A 17,898-nucleotide genomic window follows, 5' to 3' on the forward strand; every position below is an offset into this window, starting at 1 on the left:
AGGAGGAATTACATGACCCAAAATAAAAAAGCTTATAAATAGTTGCAAAAGGTTGATGTACAGCAATCAGACTTCATGTTTGTTTGACATACGTTGTCTGGGACAACTTCTGCAAAGGAAAGTAATCTACAGAACCTATAAGCTTCCTCACATTCAGTGTCCCAGGTGTGTCCTAGGACTACTGCTGCCCAAAAGAGCACCAGGGTCCCTTGGCAGAGCACAAGCCCCAGTGGCTCCAGGTTTTCCTCTCCCCAGCCTTGGTGCCACTCAAGCAAAGATGGCACCTTCAGGCTTCAGGGGTCCGAGGCTCAGGGCAGATATTAAATGTATCAAGTAGAGCATGTTTGAAAGAAAGCTATGTTTACATAAAATATGTACATAATAGATAAAATATGTACGTAATATATAAATGAGGGGGCTTTCTTGTTAATAAAAAAATCAAACTCTGTTGTTTTTTCTTATGAGTCTCAAAAACACTACCTCCCAAGAAATGAAAGCCTTTAGATGGCATTTCTCCTAAGCACTCTGAAGAGAAAGTAAAAGGAAACTTGAAAAATTAAAAAGGAAATTAAATTTTAAAAATTAAAAAAGCTATTGTATTATGATATTTAATAAAAGAAAATACATTTACCTAAAAAGCCTTTTTTCTTTTCTTTTTTTTTTTTTTCCACTGAAAGAATATTAACAAGAGTACTTCAGCTCTTGTTTAGGAAACGAGAGTTAGCACTGACGGATTTAATGGCTCTGGGGAGAAGCTAAAGCTCTTAACAGTTCATTTCCAGGTTTCCTAATATCTGAGGGATTTTTAATGCTGCAATTTATTTGTAAAGTAATAACAGTAGTAAGTTGTTCTAGGAAAAGTTTGAGATATTAATCAAACTGAACAGAGGCACACTACCTATTTTCCTTTGTATTAAAAATTTCATTTTGTATGGATGGATTAAGCACACGTAAACATAAATTACTGATCCACCTGGCCTGTGATTACATGTGTATATTCAAACAAAAAGCAACAGTGTCACACAGTAACAGCTTTTATTCTCTGTATCTTTGACCTACCTTTTTTTCCTCCCTCCCCAGCTTTTACAGAAGACGCAGTTTGAGGACACGTTAAATTTACTTCATTATTTGTGAGTTACCGAGAGCTTTCTTTTGGCAGCAAAAGGAAACCAAGTACCAAAAGCAAAAGAAGAGTAATAATCACGTCCTGAATAAAAATCTTAAAAGCTAGAAGGGGAACTGCTGAATTTATTTATAAGATCTTTTCTAATCATGAAATAAGTCTACGAAACATTTAAACTATTACTATCATCAAGTGCAGTTTAAGAGAAATGAAAACGTATTGTGAATTTACATCAACTTTGTACCATTTGGCTTCGGAGGGAAAAAGGAACAGAAATGTAACAACACTGAACCATACTCTTTCAATATTTGCAGATCAAAATGTGTCTTTTTTCCCTTTAATCAATCTTTTTCCTCCCCCCCACAAATAAAACCATTCAAAGGGAACTCTTCCTCTTTGTTTTACTGAATTTCTTTCAAACAAGGACTCTAAAAATTTTTGATGTCAAGTCTACTGAAAATGAATCAAATTTACGTCCAAGAAATGAGGTTTGCATTCCCCATACATCTCTCTTATTTAACCTCTGAAAACCTGAGAGTGAAAGTGCTTTCCTTTTAATTACATATATTCTGTTTTTAGCAGCACTGTCCCAGTGTCTTTGACTTTGTCCTGGTTTTCAGCATATATCTAGGTGCTCAGTTTATCCAACTAGTTTTGACTTCCCTGGACCCGTAGCATCATTTTACTACATTCACACCTCTCCTGCTGTCCAAGTCTGGACTTGCTCCCTCTGCAGTATCCGTGGCCAGGGCAAAGAGCTATTACATCAAACTTTGGCAATGAAAGAGAGAGATGATGTGTCTTGGTAATCTCAGAAAACAAAAAGAAATGGGACAGGGATTTATGCTGTGGGACTTGCAAGGTAGAAGGGGAAGTTCCAGGTTGGCTATTAGGAAAAATGTCTTCTCAAGAAGAGCAGTGCTGCAGTGGCGCAGACTACCCAGGGAGGTGGTGGTGTTACCATCCCTGGAGGTGTTTAAGAAAACTCTGGATGTGGCACTGAGGGACAAGGGCAGGGGCATGGTGGGGATGGGCTGACAGTCAAACTAGATAGTCTTAGAAGTCTTTTCCGACCTTAATGATTCTGTGATTCTAAAAGAAATTGCACTTTGGTGTGAATAGGGAGGAGGGGAAGGGAGAGTGGTGCAGGATGCAAGGTACTGAAGGGAGTAGCAGTATCATATAATTTTTCCCTGCCATTTTATTTCCATCAGTGTGGCTACTTTGTGTGAACAAGCTCTAGAGTGTGAATAGCAAGGGCTGCAATGATAAACAATGATAAAGGAGAATTTTCATCTGGGAAAACATCATCACCCTCCTCTTCCAATATTTTTCCTAGGTGTTGCCTATGCATCATTGTGTTATTCTAAAGCTGCACCCAAGGCACTTCCTGCCCTTACTTCTCCTACTTTCATTATTACCGAGTTCACTTTTCCTGCAATTCAAAAAAAATAAATAAAATAGTCTGCTGTTATAAAACAGACCAGTCAGTCAAATATACACCATTGTTATTACTTCTTCTTCTGCAACTATTTCTTTACCTCCTAGTTCTGGGCAGAAGCGATAGTAGGTAATATTAAAAACATAATGAAAAAAGCCCATCCCAGGTTTCCAGTCTCAGGTCTGCAAATACAAGATACTGGTTTGCACAGTTATCTGAACTGAAGCTGCATTTGTAGCCTTGAAAGTTTCCTCCCACCATCAGTCTCCTAATATAGAGTATCCTCATCAACTCGGTATTTCCACATTGTAATAGAATTTCTACTTTCAAACTTGGGAGAAAGGAGAAATTATTTTAAACACTGGAATTGGAGCAGATGTGCTCACTGGTCATAAGCGCTTTGCAGTCCTCAGGACAATGCTTAAGATCAGGAAGAACTAAACTATGAGGCAACTGTCTTTGAGGCAACATCAGGAAAAGTGAAGGGAGCAGAGCTTCAACAGATGAAGCACTTGGAACCCTACATCCTAGCACTTATGAAGGTGAAAATTTCTCTCCTCTCCATTTCATCTGCTCCAGACTGAACACAGACCAGCAGTGATCCATGCAGTTCCCTTTCTTATCAGGGGTCCTGGTGAGATGATGCTATGATCCTAATCTTTTTTCAAGGTGTTGGTACCGAAACAAGGAGCAGGCATTTGTTTGTAGAGTTGAAACGGTGCACTCTTCCAGCCTGCTCTACAACTGCAGGACTTGCTCCTCTGAAAGAAGCCAACTCAGGGGCTATTGGAGCAACAAAATGACAGCTTCAGCTCCTACTGCTTGATGCCACTGCTGACGATCTCATCAGAGTCTAAAGGGGATGAACCAGTGGTGAACAAGACTCTTTCTCAGCAAACTGGTCTCTCCAGTGCTGGAGTGTGGCACAGCACGTCTGTGCTGTACCAATTTCCTGGAACTAACCCCAGATCTCAGTGTGCAAACATCATCTGGTCATTTTCCTCTGATGCCAAATTAGGCAGAGATTAAATGCAACACTTTGTAACAGCTAAACAGGTGGGATTAGAGACATAAACTCCAAGGAGAGAAACAGCAAAAACATATGCAAATAACTACATACTTATTGTTCAGAGGAAAAGGCTAAACAGGGAAAACCCAATATTCTCCACAAAATCTAACCAAATGCAATATAAAAGATCAAAAAATTTGAAGAAAATGATCAGGAAATCCAGATGTTGATTTTTTTTTCCCACAGTATGCCGCCACCTGCTATGGTGCACCTAGGGGAGGATTCATGGCATTTAACTTGAGGCATCAGAAGGAAATAGGGGTACAGCTTTCTTCTGTGATCAGTGGTGAGTTACAGAGCTGTCCCACAAGCATTTCAGGGCACTCTGAGGTGGGTGGGATGAACTATCCTCAGGTGGCACCACCCTCTCCACAGCAGCAATGTCTAGACCTCCAGCTAGCAGGTAGCAAACCTTCAGATACACACTGACTGAGGACAACCTATACAGTATCTCAATCTATGAGCACAGTGGGAAGGGAAGTAAATTCAGGCTGAAATTTATCTTTTTCCTTCCTCTCTCTCTCTCTCTTTTTTTATTTTTAAACTGCCCTTCTGTGTGTGTCAATTCACCAGCTTCACAGTACATTACAAAGCTCTTTTCACACATGGACCCAAATATCCTCCCAGACAGGGTTATCAACCCTCAGTGAAGCTGTAACAATTTCTCATATTCCTCCAGGGAAGGTGGTTCAATGGAGTTTTTTGCTTCAGCTTCCAGAGAAGAGGGGCTTATCTGTCACACCAAGGTGCCTGTGGTTTGCACTGTTCTTTAGGTTTGCACTGGTGTTATTGATCGTAAATGCAGAGGGAATGCAACAAAACTGTAAGTGCAGGTCTGAACCCATGAAATGCTGAGCAAGTTCGATCACAGTTGACTGCTACAGGCATTGGGGGGATGCTGACAGAAGCAATGCGTGCTTGCAGGAGCAAACCCCAGCCACACAACTCATTTGCAAACTATATGGCTAAGTATAAGTAAAAAGCAATGCCTCTGTCAAGGCCCTCTCTGGAAAACAGATTAAGGATTTACCAGTCTGACTTCAGCATTTTTAGTAGAATATCAATGTATTTACACTCCACCATGTTTTAATTCAATTCATCAAACAAATACAACCCATTAAACATTATGCACCTGTGAAACAGAAGCTCTAAAGGTCAGCATTTTCAATTCACGTTTAAAGAAATCTTGGCCTTTCCTGAAACCACAGATCTTTGTATGTAACGTGCTTCCCCTGCCTGCTAAACTACAAAAAGGGAGCTTGATAAAACAAGATCTCCATTCATAATGCTTCCACCTTCACGTTCTCTGTGGGCTGCCTGCTTGCCAAGAGGCTCTTTAGAACTTAGCTGGTGGGGTATACAGGGCAGCCACATGAGGTGTCACCTTCCCAAGGAGAGATGAGAGAGAGGAAAAAAGAAAAATCTTTGCAGAGTTCAATAGGCCAAATCTCCATTTGAATTTTGGTGGAGTAAATCTGATCTAATCCTACCACAAGTGATGGGACTGTGCTGGATTTACACTACAGGGCTTGGAAATCAAAATTTGGTCTGCCAAGTGCAAAATCACAAGGACCTTTTCCCAGCACAGAGGAGGTCTGGCACCAAAAATACTAATGCTTGTTTGAAGAAGGTATAAAATGCCACCATAAGTGTGAAACACAGCATTCAAGTGTTGCTCCAGACCTGCTTTACACAGATATTAACAACTGTGCAATGCAGGAGGACCTCATAACAGCACTGTTGCTGAGCTCAACAGTTCAAGGAGCATCTAGACAAAGCTCAAAGACATAAGGTATAATTTTTGGGTGGTCCTTTGTGGAGCTATGGGCTGCGCTCAATCCTTATGGGTCCCTTCCAGCTTGGGGTATACTATGATTCTATGAGGTCTTTTAAAGAAAAAAAATGCTAACTGTGAGTAGAATGAGGCAGAATGACTTCCGTAATACATGGAGAGGGGAGGAAAAAAAAAAAAAAAAAAAGCACCAAAAAACACTGTAATTATTTTATTAAATGACTACTTAAGTTCAAAGACTGATTTGAGAAAATAACACTGTGTATTAAATGTATATCTTTTGGCAACTGAACACTTGGTCAAAGAACGAGAAAAAAATATCATAATTAATTTATTCCCATCTACTCACCTAAAATAACCTGCCCTGGGTTATTTACTTACAAATTAAATTAAACAGAAAATGCCTGGATTTCGCAGTCCACTAAATCTCCTTCTGAGGAAACGTTGCCAGTGGTCAGCTTAATTCCCCCCCTTTATTCAATTAGACCTGATTCTGCCTAGTTAAATGTCTCAGATTCTTTGAAGAGTGACTGCAAAAGGAAAAGACTGTCTGCTTGTGCCCCTGCTTGCTTCTGTATGATGCACATAGCACAGTCAAGAGGTTCTTCTCCATAAAGGTGCTGCCCTCATCTCTTTCTCACCAAGTCTGCAGGGAAAAAGGCAGCCCACTTCTCTTCAATAGTCTCCATCAGTACATTTGGGAGTCTCTGTCAGTCACACTAGGTGGCCAAATGCACTCTCAGGCATGAACTGCTGGGCCCCTGCTCCTCCCACAAGGGAAATTTCTGTTGAGTCGGACTGCAACCCAAGGATGCTCCCCTAAGCTAGCAGATACCAGCTGGCCAAAGCCAGTGCTCTCTGCATATTGCAGCTTCCAAAAGCCGAGGTTGGAAGGCCTGTTTGTGCAGTAACTGCCAGGAAGACTGACTAGAGACAGGGAAAAATGAAATGTCAGTGACATGATGGAATAAAGAAACACAGTGGAAACGAGAGGGCTTAGCTGGACCAGTTCAAACTGGTTACTTGCTTTAGCTAGCACCTATTTAACTTCAGGAGCTGATTAACACTTCTGAGAGACAGTAGCTTTATTAAAGATTCAATTATTTTTCAATTAAGATATACGAGCTGTATTAAACGTCCCTGAAAATGCCACAACGTCCTACAGCTCCTTTCAGGAAAAACACAAGCTAGAATTCTTGGCATTTCTAAGGTAGAACACTGGTAAAAATAAAACCTTTTTTTTCTTTAAAAAAAAAAAAATCACAATTGTCAAAGTCTTTACACTTCTTAAAGAAGAAGAAAAGAGCTCATTCTTTTGCAGCTCTCTTCTATCTGTTCCTTTCCCTCCTTGGTTTTTCTCTGTTGCAGATAATTCCACGTGATTAATAGGCTCTCCTCAGCCGTGCTACACCGTTAGCTCTTTTAATCTCTCTTTGAATCTGAGTCTCTCTAATCCCCCCAGCCCTTCAGCCCCAGGAGACTCCACCTGAGGATCACAGAACAAGATAGTTCTCTCTGTTTCAACTTTAAATCTGCAAGTCTACAACTGAAGCAAGTTCAAATTTACCTTATCTGCCATGATCATAGAGGAGCCTCCATGGATGCCCAGGATGGGAGTGAGGGTCTGGGCAGAGATGAAGTCCAGGATCTGGGCAATGGCTTCCTGGTCTGTGTCATCAGCAAATACCACCCCTTGAATCTTCCGATCTGACATGAGGTCACAGATGCGGGTGATGATGCTCTTGGGATCTGTCTCATTCATGGCCACCAGCTCCACCCGGGGCACCACTGAGAGGTGGTGGAAGTCATCTTTCTCGTGGGCGTCTTTGATGGCCACTTCGTCTGAAGTCCCCACTAGGATGACCGCAATGCCAATGCTTGGGTGGCTTTTTTGCGCGTGGGTCCCGCTTCCTGTTGTTGCAAGGACTGCCAGCACCAGCCAAAACCTTGGAGAGTAGCACTCCACCCTGGACCTCATCTTCAGCTCTTACACTCCCTGAGAAATAAAGGAACAAAAGGAAAGAGGGAAAGTGAGAGAAAGGAAAAGTGATTAATTGACAAGTCAGTCACGCACTCAGCACTCAAGGCAGATCCACCTACCTTCCTTAGTTGCCCTCCCACCAGTCTTTCTTGCCCAATGCCCAGTCCTTCTGTTGCATTCATAGCAACGTACTAAGTTCTGTTCTCTACCCCAGAGTTTGGAGTCACTTCAAAGAATAGCTGTCAGCAGAAGATGGGATCATGTCATCTATCTCAGGTCCCATGTCATGCTGAGACCCGAGTCAAAACCAATTTTGAGAATTGAGGAGAATTGTCCACTGACAGCTGTTCAGCTGTCTTCATGAAACTAATTGCTTATGTCAAGCCCATGTCTAAGTGCTTGCCCTCAACACAAAGGAATTATTAATGCTTGTGATCAGTTTGGCCTTCTGATGGATAGCAGAGAGGCTGAAAGGACCAGACAGACAAGACTCCCTTTTACTGCCTCAGCAGAGCATCTCTAAAGACAAATGGGCAATGCCATTGAATGGATGTGGGTGGGTGGTACTCTGCATATGCACTGCATACAGCCCTCCTACCCAAGGAACACAGACTACTCATATCTTTAGTAGTCAGTCAGTCTCATGTCTTTCACCTACACAAGGTCCATTTGTTTTTAAAAAGACAGGAATGCAAAATTTCCTAATGATCTTAGCTAAAAATGAATCAGTGAGGTATGGAGAGGACATTCTCTCTAAGACCACCATGACTACGCTTTTTTCCAAGAAGCAGAAGGACTCAAAGAGCTTATCCTCCACTACCACAGCCAAGGAAGTTACAGTGATCTTTTCCTTGAACATATCCACTTCATTTTATAATCGTAACAGAAGAAACAGGAAAGCCCAGAGAAGTCATCTCTTCAGCTCCTGCCTGAACAAAATTGTTCCTAGCTCTTTATTCACTCTTGATTTAATAGTACCTCACATTTTCACAGCACTTTTCATTTCAAAGGAGCTTTACAAACACTAACAAAGTATTCCTCACAGCACTTGCAAGGAGCAAGTATTACCAAAACCCCTCTGATCTGGTGACAAAAACAGAGCAGTGACCTCCCTGGCCACCCATCATCACTTTGGGGAGCAGCACTGCTCAGCCCGCCTATCCAGGGCCACTTTGCTGTCCCAAGCTCACTTAGAATAAGTACACCAGTACTACACCATTGACCCTCTAAGCCTTGTGGAATCCAGAAACGGGACTTTTCCATGCCCTTCACAGCCATACATATCTCTATCAAATGAACAGATGGCTGCAGTAGCAGGGACAATACCAACAAGACTTTGGGGAGGTTGGAAGCCCACTCAGCAGCCTGTGTGATGCCAGTCAGCCCCAAGAAAAGGGTTTACGTGACTCCATCATGCCTTGACCAGGAGAACACTTACTCAGTACCTGCTCTCTCTCTCCCTGCTCAGCATGGCAATGAGAATGTATCCTGCATTGTTATTACTGGATAAATAACAGGAGAATAAAATAGATATTAAATATGCACCAGAGGAACCAAATCCACTTAGGAGACTGAAAGGGACCATGGGTACAAAGCACCAATCGATTCTAAACTCCCTGACAGATCTACTTTCTGAGAGATGCTCACAAGAACCAAGGGACTTCGAGAGTTTGGCAAAATGAACAGCTAACTTCATTCCAGCAGGACTGTTATCCTCCAATTACGAGTCACTAAATTAGATTCCTTCACAGTGAAATGCAGTCCCCACTCCTGCAATGCTTTATTAACTTTAATGCACTCTGTAAGCTCTCTGTCTCTCACTCTCTTGCTCACTCACTTTAATGCTATATTTGCTCTCTTTAAAATATGTCTCCTGCGATCTCTGCATAGTCTCACACAGTATACTACGCTTGGTTAGGTAATGGCTAGCTGTGATATGCAGGGAGCAGACTGTAGGTTTTTCCCAGCCCCTCTCCCACCAGTAATACTTTACAGGGCCTTCCAACACAGAACTCGGAGAGCAGCAATGCAAGAACTACGCAGGCAAATGTGACAGCTGCCTGCTTTCACACCCAAGCACAGATTTTTCCCATAAGGAAAAATGCTGGCCAAGAAACCCATTCCCTTCTCTTCATCTGCTTCAAAGCCAATTAATCTGTAGCATCTACTTTCAAGAGACAGCAGAAAAAGGCCCAGATCATGAAAAGCATTTAGGTGCCATCCTACTGAATGTTTGGCTTATGGGATGTACCCCTATACGGATTTTCTCTTTAGTACAAGATGATGGGGTTCCCTGCAAAGCGCTAGAGGCTGTGTCTTTGTCCAGTGACACAGAAAGTTGCCAGGGCTAAGAAAAGACTAATGTGAAGAGGTCACAGTGCCACCGCAGCCAACTGGCATCTCCCTCCACTGTGGATCCTCAGCCATTAGCCCTATCCTGACTCAGGAAAAGCAATACTTAAGTAACCTGTGCCTATCCAACCACCGAAGACAAGCCTCCCTCCATCTCTTTCTCAGATATAACTTCTCTGTTAGCGTGTTTCAGGAACACAGACACTGGTTCCTGGCATGTGGACCTGAGGCAATATCAGGTTGGGTGCCCCGGTAGGATGAGTGACAGGAAGGCTCTTTTCTGTCCTTCTGCCTCTCCAAAATAATTCAGTAAATCTCAAACTCCATTCTAGCCAGTAATGTCTCTTGCTCTCTCTGTATTTTTATTTTATTTAAAAACATTATTCCACACTATTATATTCTCCCTTTGTCTCTGGTATAGAATGCATGACAAGGATACCAGACAAAGTGCTTTTACAGACATATCTATATTTAGGCATAAACATGCCTGTAAAATGATTATAGCTCTATAATCTTATTTTATTTACCAATAAAGCATATCCACCGTTGTAGAGGAATACAGCATCTACTTAATGCTGCAGAACAATATTACACAATCACTGTTAAAACAGGGAGGGAGACTAACTTCTCCAATTGAAAATGCAAGAGGAATGTAGGTAGTCAGACAGCAATTATTCAGTTGGAGTTTGGCCAGGACCAAAAGGTTAGACTGCTTAAAAATATCATGAGAACCTTATTTGACAGTGCATTTTATGTGGATCAAATCTAAGATAAGTACTAATAGAAAATTATTAGCTGCACAGCCAAAAATACAGCTCATCGTTTAGAGATATTTCTGGGAAAGTACACAAATAGGTCACTGTGCATTCAACCAGGCTAAGTGTAAATAAAGTGCTACACCACGTAGAGCAAAGTGAGGCAATCTTTAGGTGGGACAAAGAAACTGAGGCAAAAGATAGGGTCAGCTCTGTTGCGTGCTGATGCCAGTATCCCCATCTGCCGCAGGCAAGCCAAAAGGTCAGCCGTGTGCAACAGGCCCTTGGGAATGTGTAAGCAGGGCCCCAAAACCCCACCTCCAGCAAAAGAAAAGGAAGTCCTGTGATGCTTCAGTCTCAGACATAAAGCTGCCTTAAAGGCAACTTTCCTGAGACAGGACACTGAACATCATCAGAAGAGTGTAGGAATATAAGATCTGGACAATAAATGAAAAAAATCAACCCTCATGTTTACAGCCTTAGCTGAAGGCAGGAAGAAATCCACCTCAGATGTGAGATACTCCAGGAAGCTGGAAGATGTTTTGTGCCTGGTATCCAACGCACCACCAGGGAACAGCACAGTGCCCTAGCAATGCTGTAGGGAAGTGACTGCACTAGACAAGCAGAAGACTGGTGCATATTTAAGTCTTTCTCTACCAACTCCCATACACATAAGTTGCAGAAGCCCAGAAGACACATACAAAGAAAGGAGCAGGCTTGATTCAAATCCCACAAACTGTTACTCATAAAAGCCAGGGGTTAAGTCTCTAAAAATCACTCTGTAGTTTACATCTAAGTTTCCCCAACTCCCTGATTTTTGTCAGCCCAGTTTCAACTTAGTACAGCATTCCACTCCCATGGTTATCACCACCTCTCTACTCCAGACATGCTGTACATTGTCTGCCTCTGAAGAAGTACCCCTCACCTCCTAACACTGCTTTAACCATTCTCCTGCCATAGCGTCAGCACAGCTGGCTTGTACACTAACAGCTCTTGTGCTGACATTCTCCACACTACTGCTCACCAGGTAGATGACATAAGTGTTCATAAATCTTCTTCTGGCTCATGGCCCTGTTGTTCCTGGAACTTTGTAAACAGAGACTGAGATGAGGATGGATCTAGGGCACAATGGATGTGTCCTGGAAGCACCTGCACACCTCAGGTACAGATAAACTCTATGAATGACACTGCAGGAAAATATTCATATATTCAGAGCCAGAAAATGGCAGAGTCTACAGTCATCTGAGGTTCCATGCCCAGTGATGAAAGTGATGGCTATCCAGCACCTGTACCAAAAGGGTTCATTGTGGTGACTGACTGAGCTCCCTGCAGTGCATTTCAGTAGTCTTCGACAACAACTAATGAAGTTTAATATATTTTATAGGTGGTCTTCAAAAACTGGCTATTCTTCTACTGATACATGAACTTTAACAATGGCAGAAACATTTCTCCAAGGCCATTTGGGCAGGTCTCCTTACTGCTTTTCACAGCTCTTCCCTCTCCAGCAAGTATTATTGTTTATTTCAGTGCTGGCCCACAGATGCATTTCCATATAACTCTCAAATCAACTTTCTGTTTGTTTGTTTTAGAGAATATGTCTTTCATCCCAAACCAGAGCCCTCAAAGCCCTTGGAGTGCTCTCATCACTATTAGCTTTTCCTCCGTGAGAGGAAATAGGTGTGGATGTTCAGTTATTTCAGTTCTACTCAATTTACTATCTTTTCACCTGTTTTCCCTTATCAATATAGGCAAACACTCCTCACTAGCCCAGGCAGTATCAGATTCATCTCATACATTACATAGATATTCCTCCTCATCTCTAAAGGCTAGACTGTTTCTGTCTGCTCAATAGGTCTATCCAATGATAAGGTCCAAAAAAGCACTTTCCCTTTTTTTTCTGTCCTACACAAAGGAGCAGTTCTCTCTTTACAGTTAAGGAGGTACAAAGAACACTTTGATCATCTATTAGACCCAAATAATTCCCAACAGATGAAGAACCGTGTCTCATTACTGTAAGGTTACCCAAAGGTAAGTTCCTAGCATCCTTCCCACTTACTTCCACCCACATATTTTACATATCCCGGGGACAGCGGTTACAGCCATAGCCTCCAAGCTTCTGTTGAGTCCAGTATCAAATGATTCACAGTAATTACAAACAAAAGTCCTCTGCTTAACAGTCTCACCCTTCTCCCAGTCATTTCACGATCTCCACAGCATCTGCTTTATCACACTACCTGCCCTCAAACAATTCAAACACTAGAATTACCACTGCTAGGAGATGCCTTCAAGGCTCACATTCAGAAACATTTCTCTAAACTCAGCTTAAATTTTCCCTTTCCTCAGCTATCCTGTTACTTTAATAATATCTCCTTCATTCAGCCTAAACAATTTCTCCCTCTCAACTCACCATTTCCACCCTGAAAACGCTTGGAAGAAGGTTATCTGATCACCCCTTGGGACTTTTCTCTGCAGCAGCAGAATTTCAGCTTTGTTCATCCCTACTCCTAAACTGAGCCCCCTTGGGCCCTCAGCAGGATGAGGATAGGAGGAGAAAGGAAGCATCAGGGAAGGGAGAGCAGGAGTGAGCCTGACCTGCTTCCCCAGGCTGGCACACAAGTGCAGAGCAGTGAGAGTCAGTATGACATACAAAAGCCATTAAGCGAGACAGCAGGTCAGTCTGGCATTATGCAGTGCCAACTTCTAAATGCCAGGGCATGGAGGCTTGGCACAGCAACTGCTCTCTGCGAGCCTGGCTATGGAGCCAGGCCGGAGCCGCTGCTCCCAGGGTAATATCTCACCTCTAGCACCCTGTTCGGACAAGTTCAAAGGGACAAGATTCCACCACCTGTAAGGGTCAGCTACCGCAGCTGTCACTCTGCACACACTCCATTTCAAACTAGCTTTTCAAAGCTTTCAAGGGCTTTTCACCATGCATGGTATCCCACTTTTGAACATCCCCTACTCTGTGTCAGGCTCAGAGCAAATCATTCAAAGCATGAGAAGCATCTCCATGCACACTGCCCCTCCAAAAGTATTCCAGCATGGTTGAAAGTAGCTTTGCTTCCTAGAGAGCAGGACTAAGGGAAGCCAGATTTGAACAGGCAGAAGAATGCTGCATCCAGAACAACACCATTTTTTGCCAGATAAATCAAACAAGAACAACGTGGTAATCCATGCTACATTCCCTCCCTTCCTTCTTTAATTCTCGTCTTCCACTTTTTACTTTCAAGCAGAATTCAGCAGCTCATTAATAACCTAATTATATTAAAGACTGAGATTTCTGAAACCTGGGATTTAAGTACCCCTAACCCATTAGTATCCATGAAAAACACCTTTAACTTTGGTTAGATGGTTTGGAAAAGCACATCCACTGCACTTCTGATTATATGCTGTATTAATTTGAAGCTTGCTACTCAGCCTTGATCAACTCTGCATTTTATGTGCATTGGCAGATTACGACACTGAATTTTAAAAAATTTGAAAAAAAATCATTAAAAAAAGTATTATTTTTTACTTCCAAGGATGGAAGGACCTTTCCATTCCATATACGCTCATACACTGCACTCAGTACCTATTCAATCCCTGAATCAATTCTTTGAAGAGAAAGCAGAAACCAGGCAGGCAGCTGCCAAACACAATGTTGGTTCTTTGGAAGCCACATGTAAACACTGTAAAAGCCACATAACAAAGGTTTCTTTCAACACACAATGAGTAGAAACAGTATGACTTTTTCTTCTTTCTTTAGGCGAAGTGATTCCTTCTGCAACACTGAGAATCCCAAGCAAAGCTTTTGAACCAGACGGTGACAGCCTTTAATTGCATCTGCACTTTGGATATACCCCTCCAGTTTGTTGCCAGGCTCCTCAGATATAATGAACAACACAAAGTAAATCTTTAAAACAAGTGAGCCCATCCCCTCAGAAAGATATTCACAGGTGCATGTTTCAGCCTTGAAGACTACGCAGCAAAAGCAAGCTAGGAAACTGTACTGCCTCTGCTGCTTGTGGCACCTCTCAGCAAATCTTAAACAGCCCTGAGCATAGTGCCAGAGCTCATGAGACCTGATCAGGCTATCATAAAGGAGTTACAAACAAATAAACAAACAAACAAAAACACACAAGAAACAGCAGGTAAAAAGGCCCAGTGTCCAAAACATCAAGATTTGAGTGGGACTAAGAAGCTGATAAGTGGTCCAGGTCAACGTTATAGCACTACAGACATTGATGGGCCACATCCTGCAAACTGCCATTATCCCTCAGGAGCTTCAAGGCCTCTTGATATGGCCACTGATATGCAGTGCTTTGGGAGGTAAGGTTCATCACCATGTGCCCCCATAAGAAGGCCAACATTGTTCATTAAAAGAGCTGGGGAATTAATCAAGAGGTAAGAGGGACCAAGAGGTGGTTTTAGCACAAGTGAAAAGACAGACCACAGCAGTCTGAGTCAAAAGGAGCTCAGAGCTGTCTCTGGTCAGAATGGATGACTACACCCAGACAACCCTGTTCTCAAGTTTTCTTCCTTATAATTGCCCATCCTGTGGCAAAACAGCCCTGTGAAGAAGGACATGGGGGTTCTGGTGGATGACAAGCTGGACATGAGCCAGCAGAGCGCTCTTGCAGCCTGGAAGTCCAACTGCATCCTAGGCTGCACCAAAAGAGGGGTTACCAGCAGGGCAAGGAAAGTGATTGTCCTTCTCTATTCTGCACTTGTGAGGTTCCATCTGGAGTACTGCATCCATGGAGCTGCTGAAATAGGTCCAGAGGACGGCCACAAAGATGATCAGAGGGCTAGAGCACCTTCTTATGAATAAATGCTGAGGGAGTTAAGCTTGTTTAGCTTGGAAAGTCCATAATGAGACCTCATTATGGACTTCCAGTACTTGGAGGGAGCTTATAACAGGAGGGGACTAACTTTTTACATGGGTAGATAGTGATAAGGCAATGGGGAATGACTTTAAACTAAATGAGGGGAGATTTAATTTAGATGTTAGAAATTCTTTACTCAAAGAGCAGTGAGGCACTGGCACAGCTGCCCAGAGGAGCTGTGGGTGCCCCCTCATTGGAGTCATTCAAGGCCAGGTTCAATGGGGCTCTGGGCAATCTGAGCTGGTGGGTGGTGGTCCTGTCCATGGCAGAGGGTTGGAACTGGATAATCTCTAATATCTCTTCCAATCCAAACCATTCTATGATTCTATGAAATTCATGTCTTTCCTTGCCTGGCTATGATCTTCAACAAATGATTTGTGTTCTTATTATTGCTATTTTAAGGAAAACAAAATCTATCTAGGAGAAGTAACAGGGAAACCTACTATGCGACATTAAAGAGTGTCATTCAAGATGCTTGGAGCTGTATACTATCACCCCAGCAATATCATAAAAATCACTCATCCCCTTAGAAAAAATTGATTCTTACAATAAATACTGAAGTCAGGATGTAGGAAGAATTGATGACCCCAAATTAGGAATTTTTTTTGTAGCTTCATTTTTCTTTTCCCTTTCTTCTGTCGTTCTTACCCTCTTTTGCTCTCCCCTTTCCTAGTATTCCTCTCCCTCAGTTCAAAGACCAGTAAGGCACCAGCCATCAAGCTGCTGGATACGTTTTCACACTAAGCTAGTGCTGTGCACCAGACCATGTATTGCCTGCGATTCTATGACAGGTCAGGGCCAATTTGTCTCACCAAGAGCTTCAGTCAGTAGCATCCAGAAAGCTCTCCCAACCCAGCATCAGCTGACCTCTCCCTCTTTCCAGCAGTACCTCATATCTATGGAGTTGTAGTGATAGAAACATACAGACAAAGCCATATCTGGACAACGGCTAGTCACTGGCTGTTGATGCTGCAGGGATAAGGATGGAAAGTCTAATTCAGCACAAGCAAACAGATTAGATTTGGCTGAACTGAATGCCATTTCCATGCATTTTTTTTCCCCATCAAATTTCTCCACTTTCTCTTTTCTCCAGCATGTCAAATTTGTTCATGCTGGCTGCTTAAGCCACTTCTCCCAGTAGCTCCCCTAGCAGTTCAATCCCCCCATGATACATACAAGGATGCATCAGCATATGCCCCCTTCCAGCCCAGCTCCACTTCTGGCTTCCTCAGGGTGCAGCCCCACTCTCTTGGGCCACATCTTTCTACACAAAAGTTACTATAATATACATTTGCAGCAGGTAAAAAAAAAAAAAAAAAAAAAAAAAAAAAAAAAAAAAACTTTGGTAGAAAGATCAGGAAGGAACAACCACCAAAACTAAATAACAATCACAGTAAAGAATATACTATCAATAAAGAAAAACTAATCCCATGGGAAGAATATAGCTATGGGTTATTTAAGCTTTACAATCAGTTCATACTTTTGAAACAGTATAAAGGGGCTCAACGTAATAGAAAAATCATAATTTCAATATCCCCACAAACTTTCTTCAGTCTACAATATATGTCCTAACCTACCATCCTACTCAGCTTTCTGCATTCAGCACTTACCTCTACTCCATCTTTTGCTCTCCATGGCTCCCACAGTCATTCTGTTCCTCACTTCAAGCACTGTTACATTTTTTGATCCACCAATGGCACCTCTCAGCTTATTTGCATTCGCACTGATAGGCATCTGCTTTTAAATCTTAAACGCATGGAGAGGATGAACCACAAGCAGTGAAGCCTTGTTCTAAACCTTTACACCATCATCCAAAAATCAATAAGCATTTTTTGAAAGTGTAAACACCACCGTTTTCTTCTTCACTCTTTGCCTTATTCTCCTCATCAGAAAGGAGATGCATCTTCTCTGTTTCACAGAGACAGGTTTAATTATTTATTGTACTTAAAGTATTTCCAGCTCTCAAGTGATAGGAGCTCCAGGAGTTGAGATTATTATTATTGCTTTCCACTGCACTTCCCCAAAGGCAGTAATGTCTTCTTGTGAGATCATACCTAACATTACCCACAGGATCCCAAGACAGTGTATTAAAACCTGTCTGTCCAAGATCTTCAGGACAATAAATCCTAGCTTAGCTAGCAACAGAGAGAAAGGAATCACTGTAATACCACAAATGGTCATAGTTTCCAAGCAAAATCCCTGATATTCAATATCAACTTTGCCATATTAAGTCAAACTGCAAAATACCACTGAACAGTAGTTTCTGACAAAACATTGTGTTGTCAGCAAATGCCAGTTTATTATGCCTGTTTCTCATGAAAATATCACAGCTCCTCGTACATTCACACCAAAGCAGCTTCCTGGACAAGAGCAAGAGCAACGCTGAGCCATGGAGAGTGAGGCAGAGCTACAGTGGGCATCCAGACTCTGGGGTGTGGACTGGAGGTCTGGAACTTTGGAGCAGCAGGTGCCATCCTTCTGGCAATTTTAATCCAGATCTGAAAATCTCCTGTTTTATCA

General features: G+C 42.3%; 1 protein-coding gene across 4 annotated transcripts in view; it reads right to left on the reverse strand.

Moving 5' to 3' along the window:
- Window positions 1-17,898, reverse strand: part of GRIN2B (glutamate ionotropic receptor NMDA type subunit 2B) — a 220,667-nt gene that overhangs the window by 178,260 nt on the left and 24,509 nt on the right. For all 4 annotated transcript variants that reach the window (XM_072335356.1, XM_072335347.1, XM_072335338.1 and 1 more), the window contains one exon: window positions 6,993-7,421. In XM_072335356.1, the coding sequence (XP_072191457.1) occupies window positions 6,993-7,403 (411 nt within the window). In that variant the 5' untranslated portion in view covers window positions 7,404-7,421. The remainder of the gene's footprint in view (window positions 1-6,992; window positions 7,422-17,898) is intronic.

The sequence above is a fragment of the Excalfactoria chinensis genome, chromosome 1, assembly GCF_039878825.1.
Source record: "Excalfactoria chinensis isolate bCotChi1 chromosome 1, bCotChi1.hap2, whole genome shotgun sequence".
NCBI classification, from domain to species: Eukaryota; Metazoa; Chordata; class Aves; order Galliformes; family Phasianidae; genus Excalfactoria; species Excalfactoria chinensis.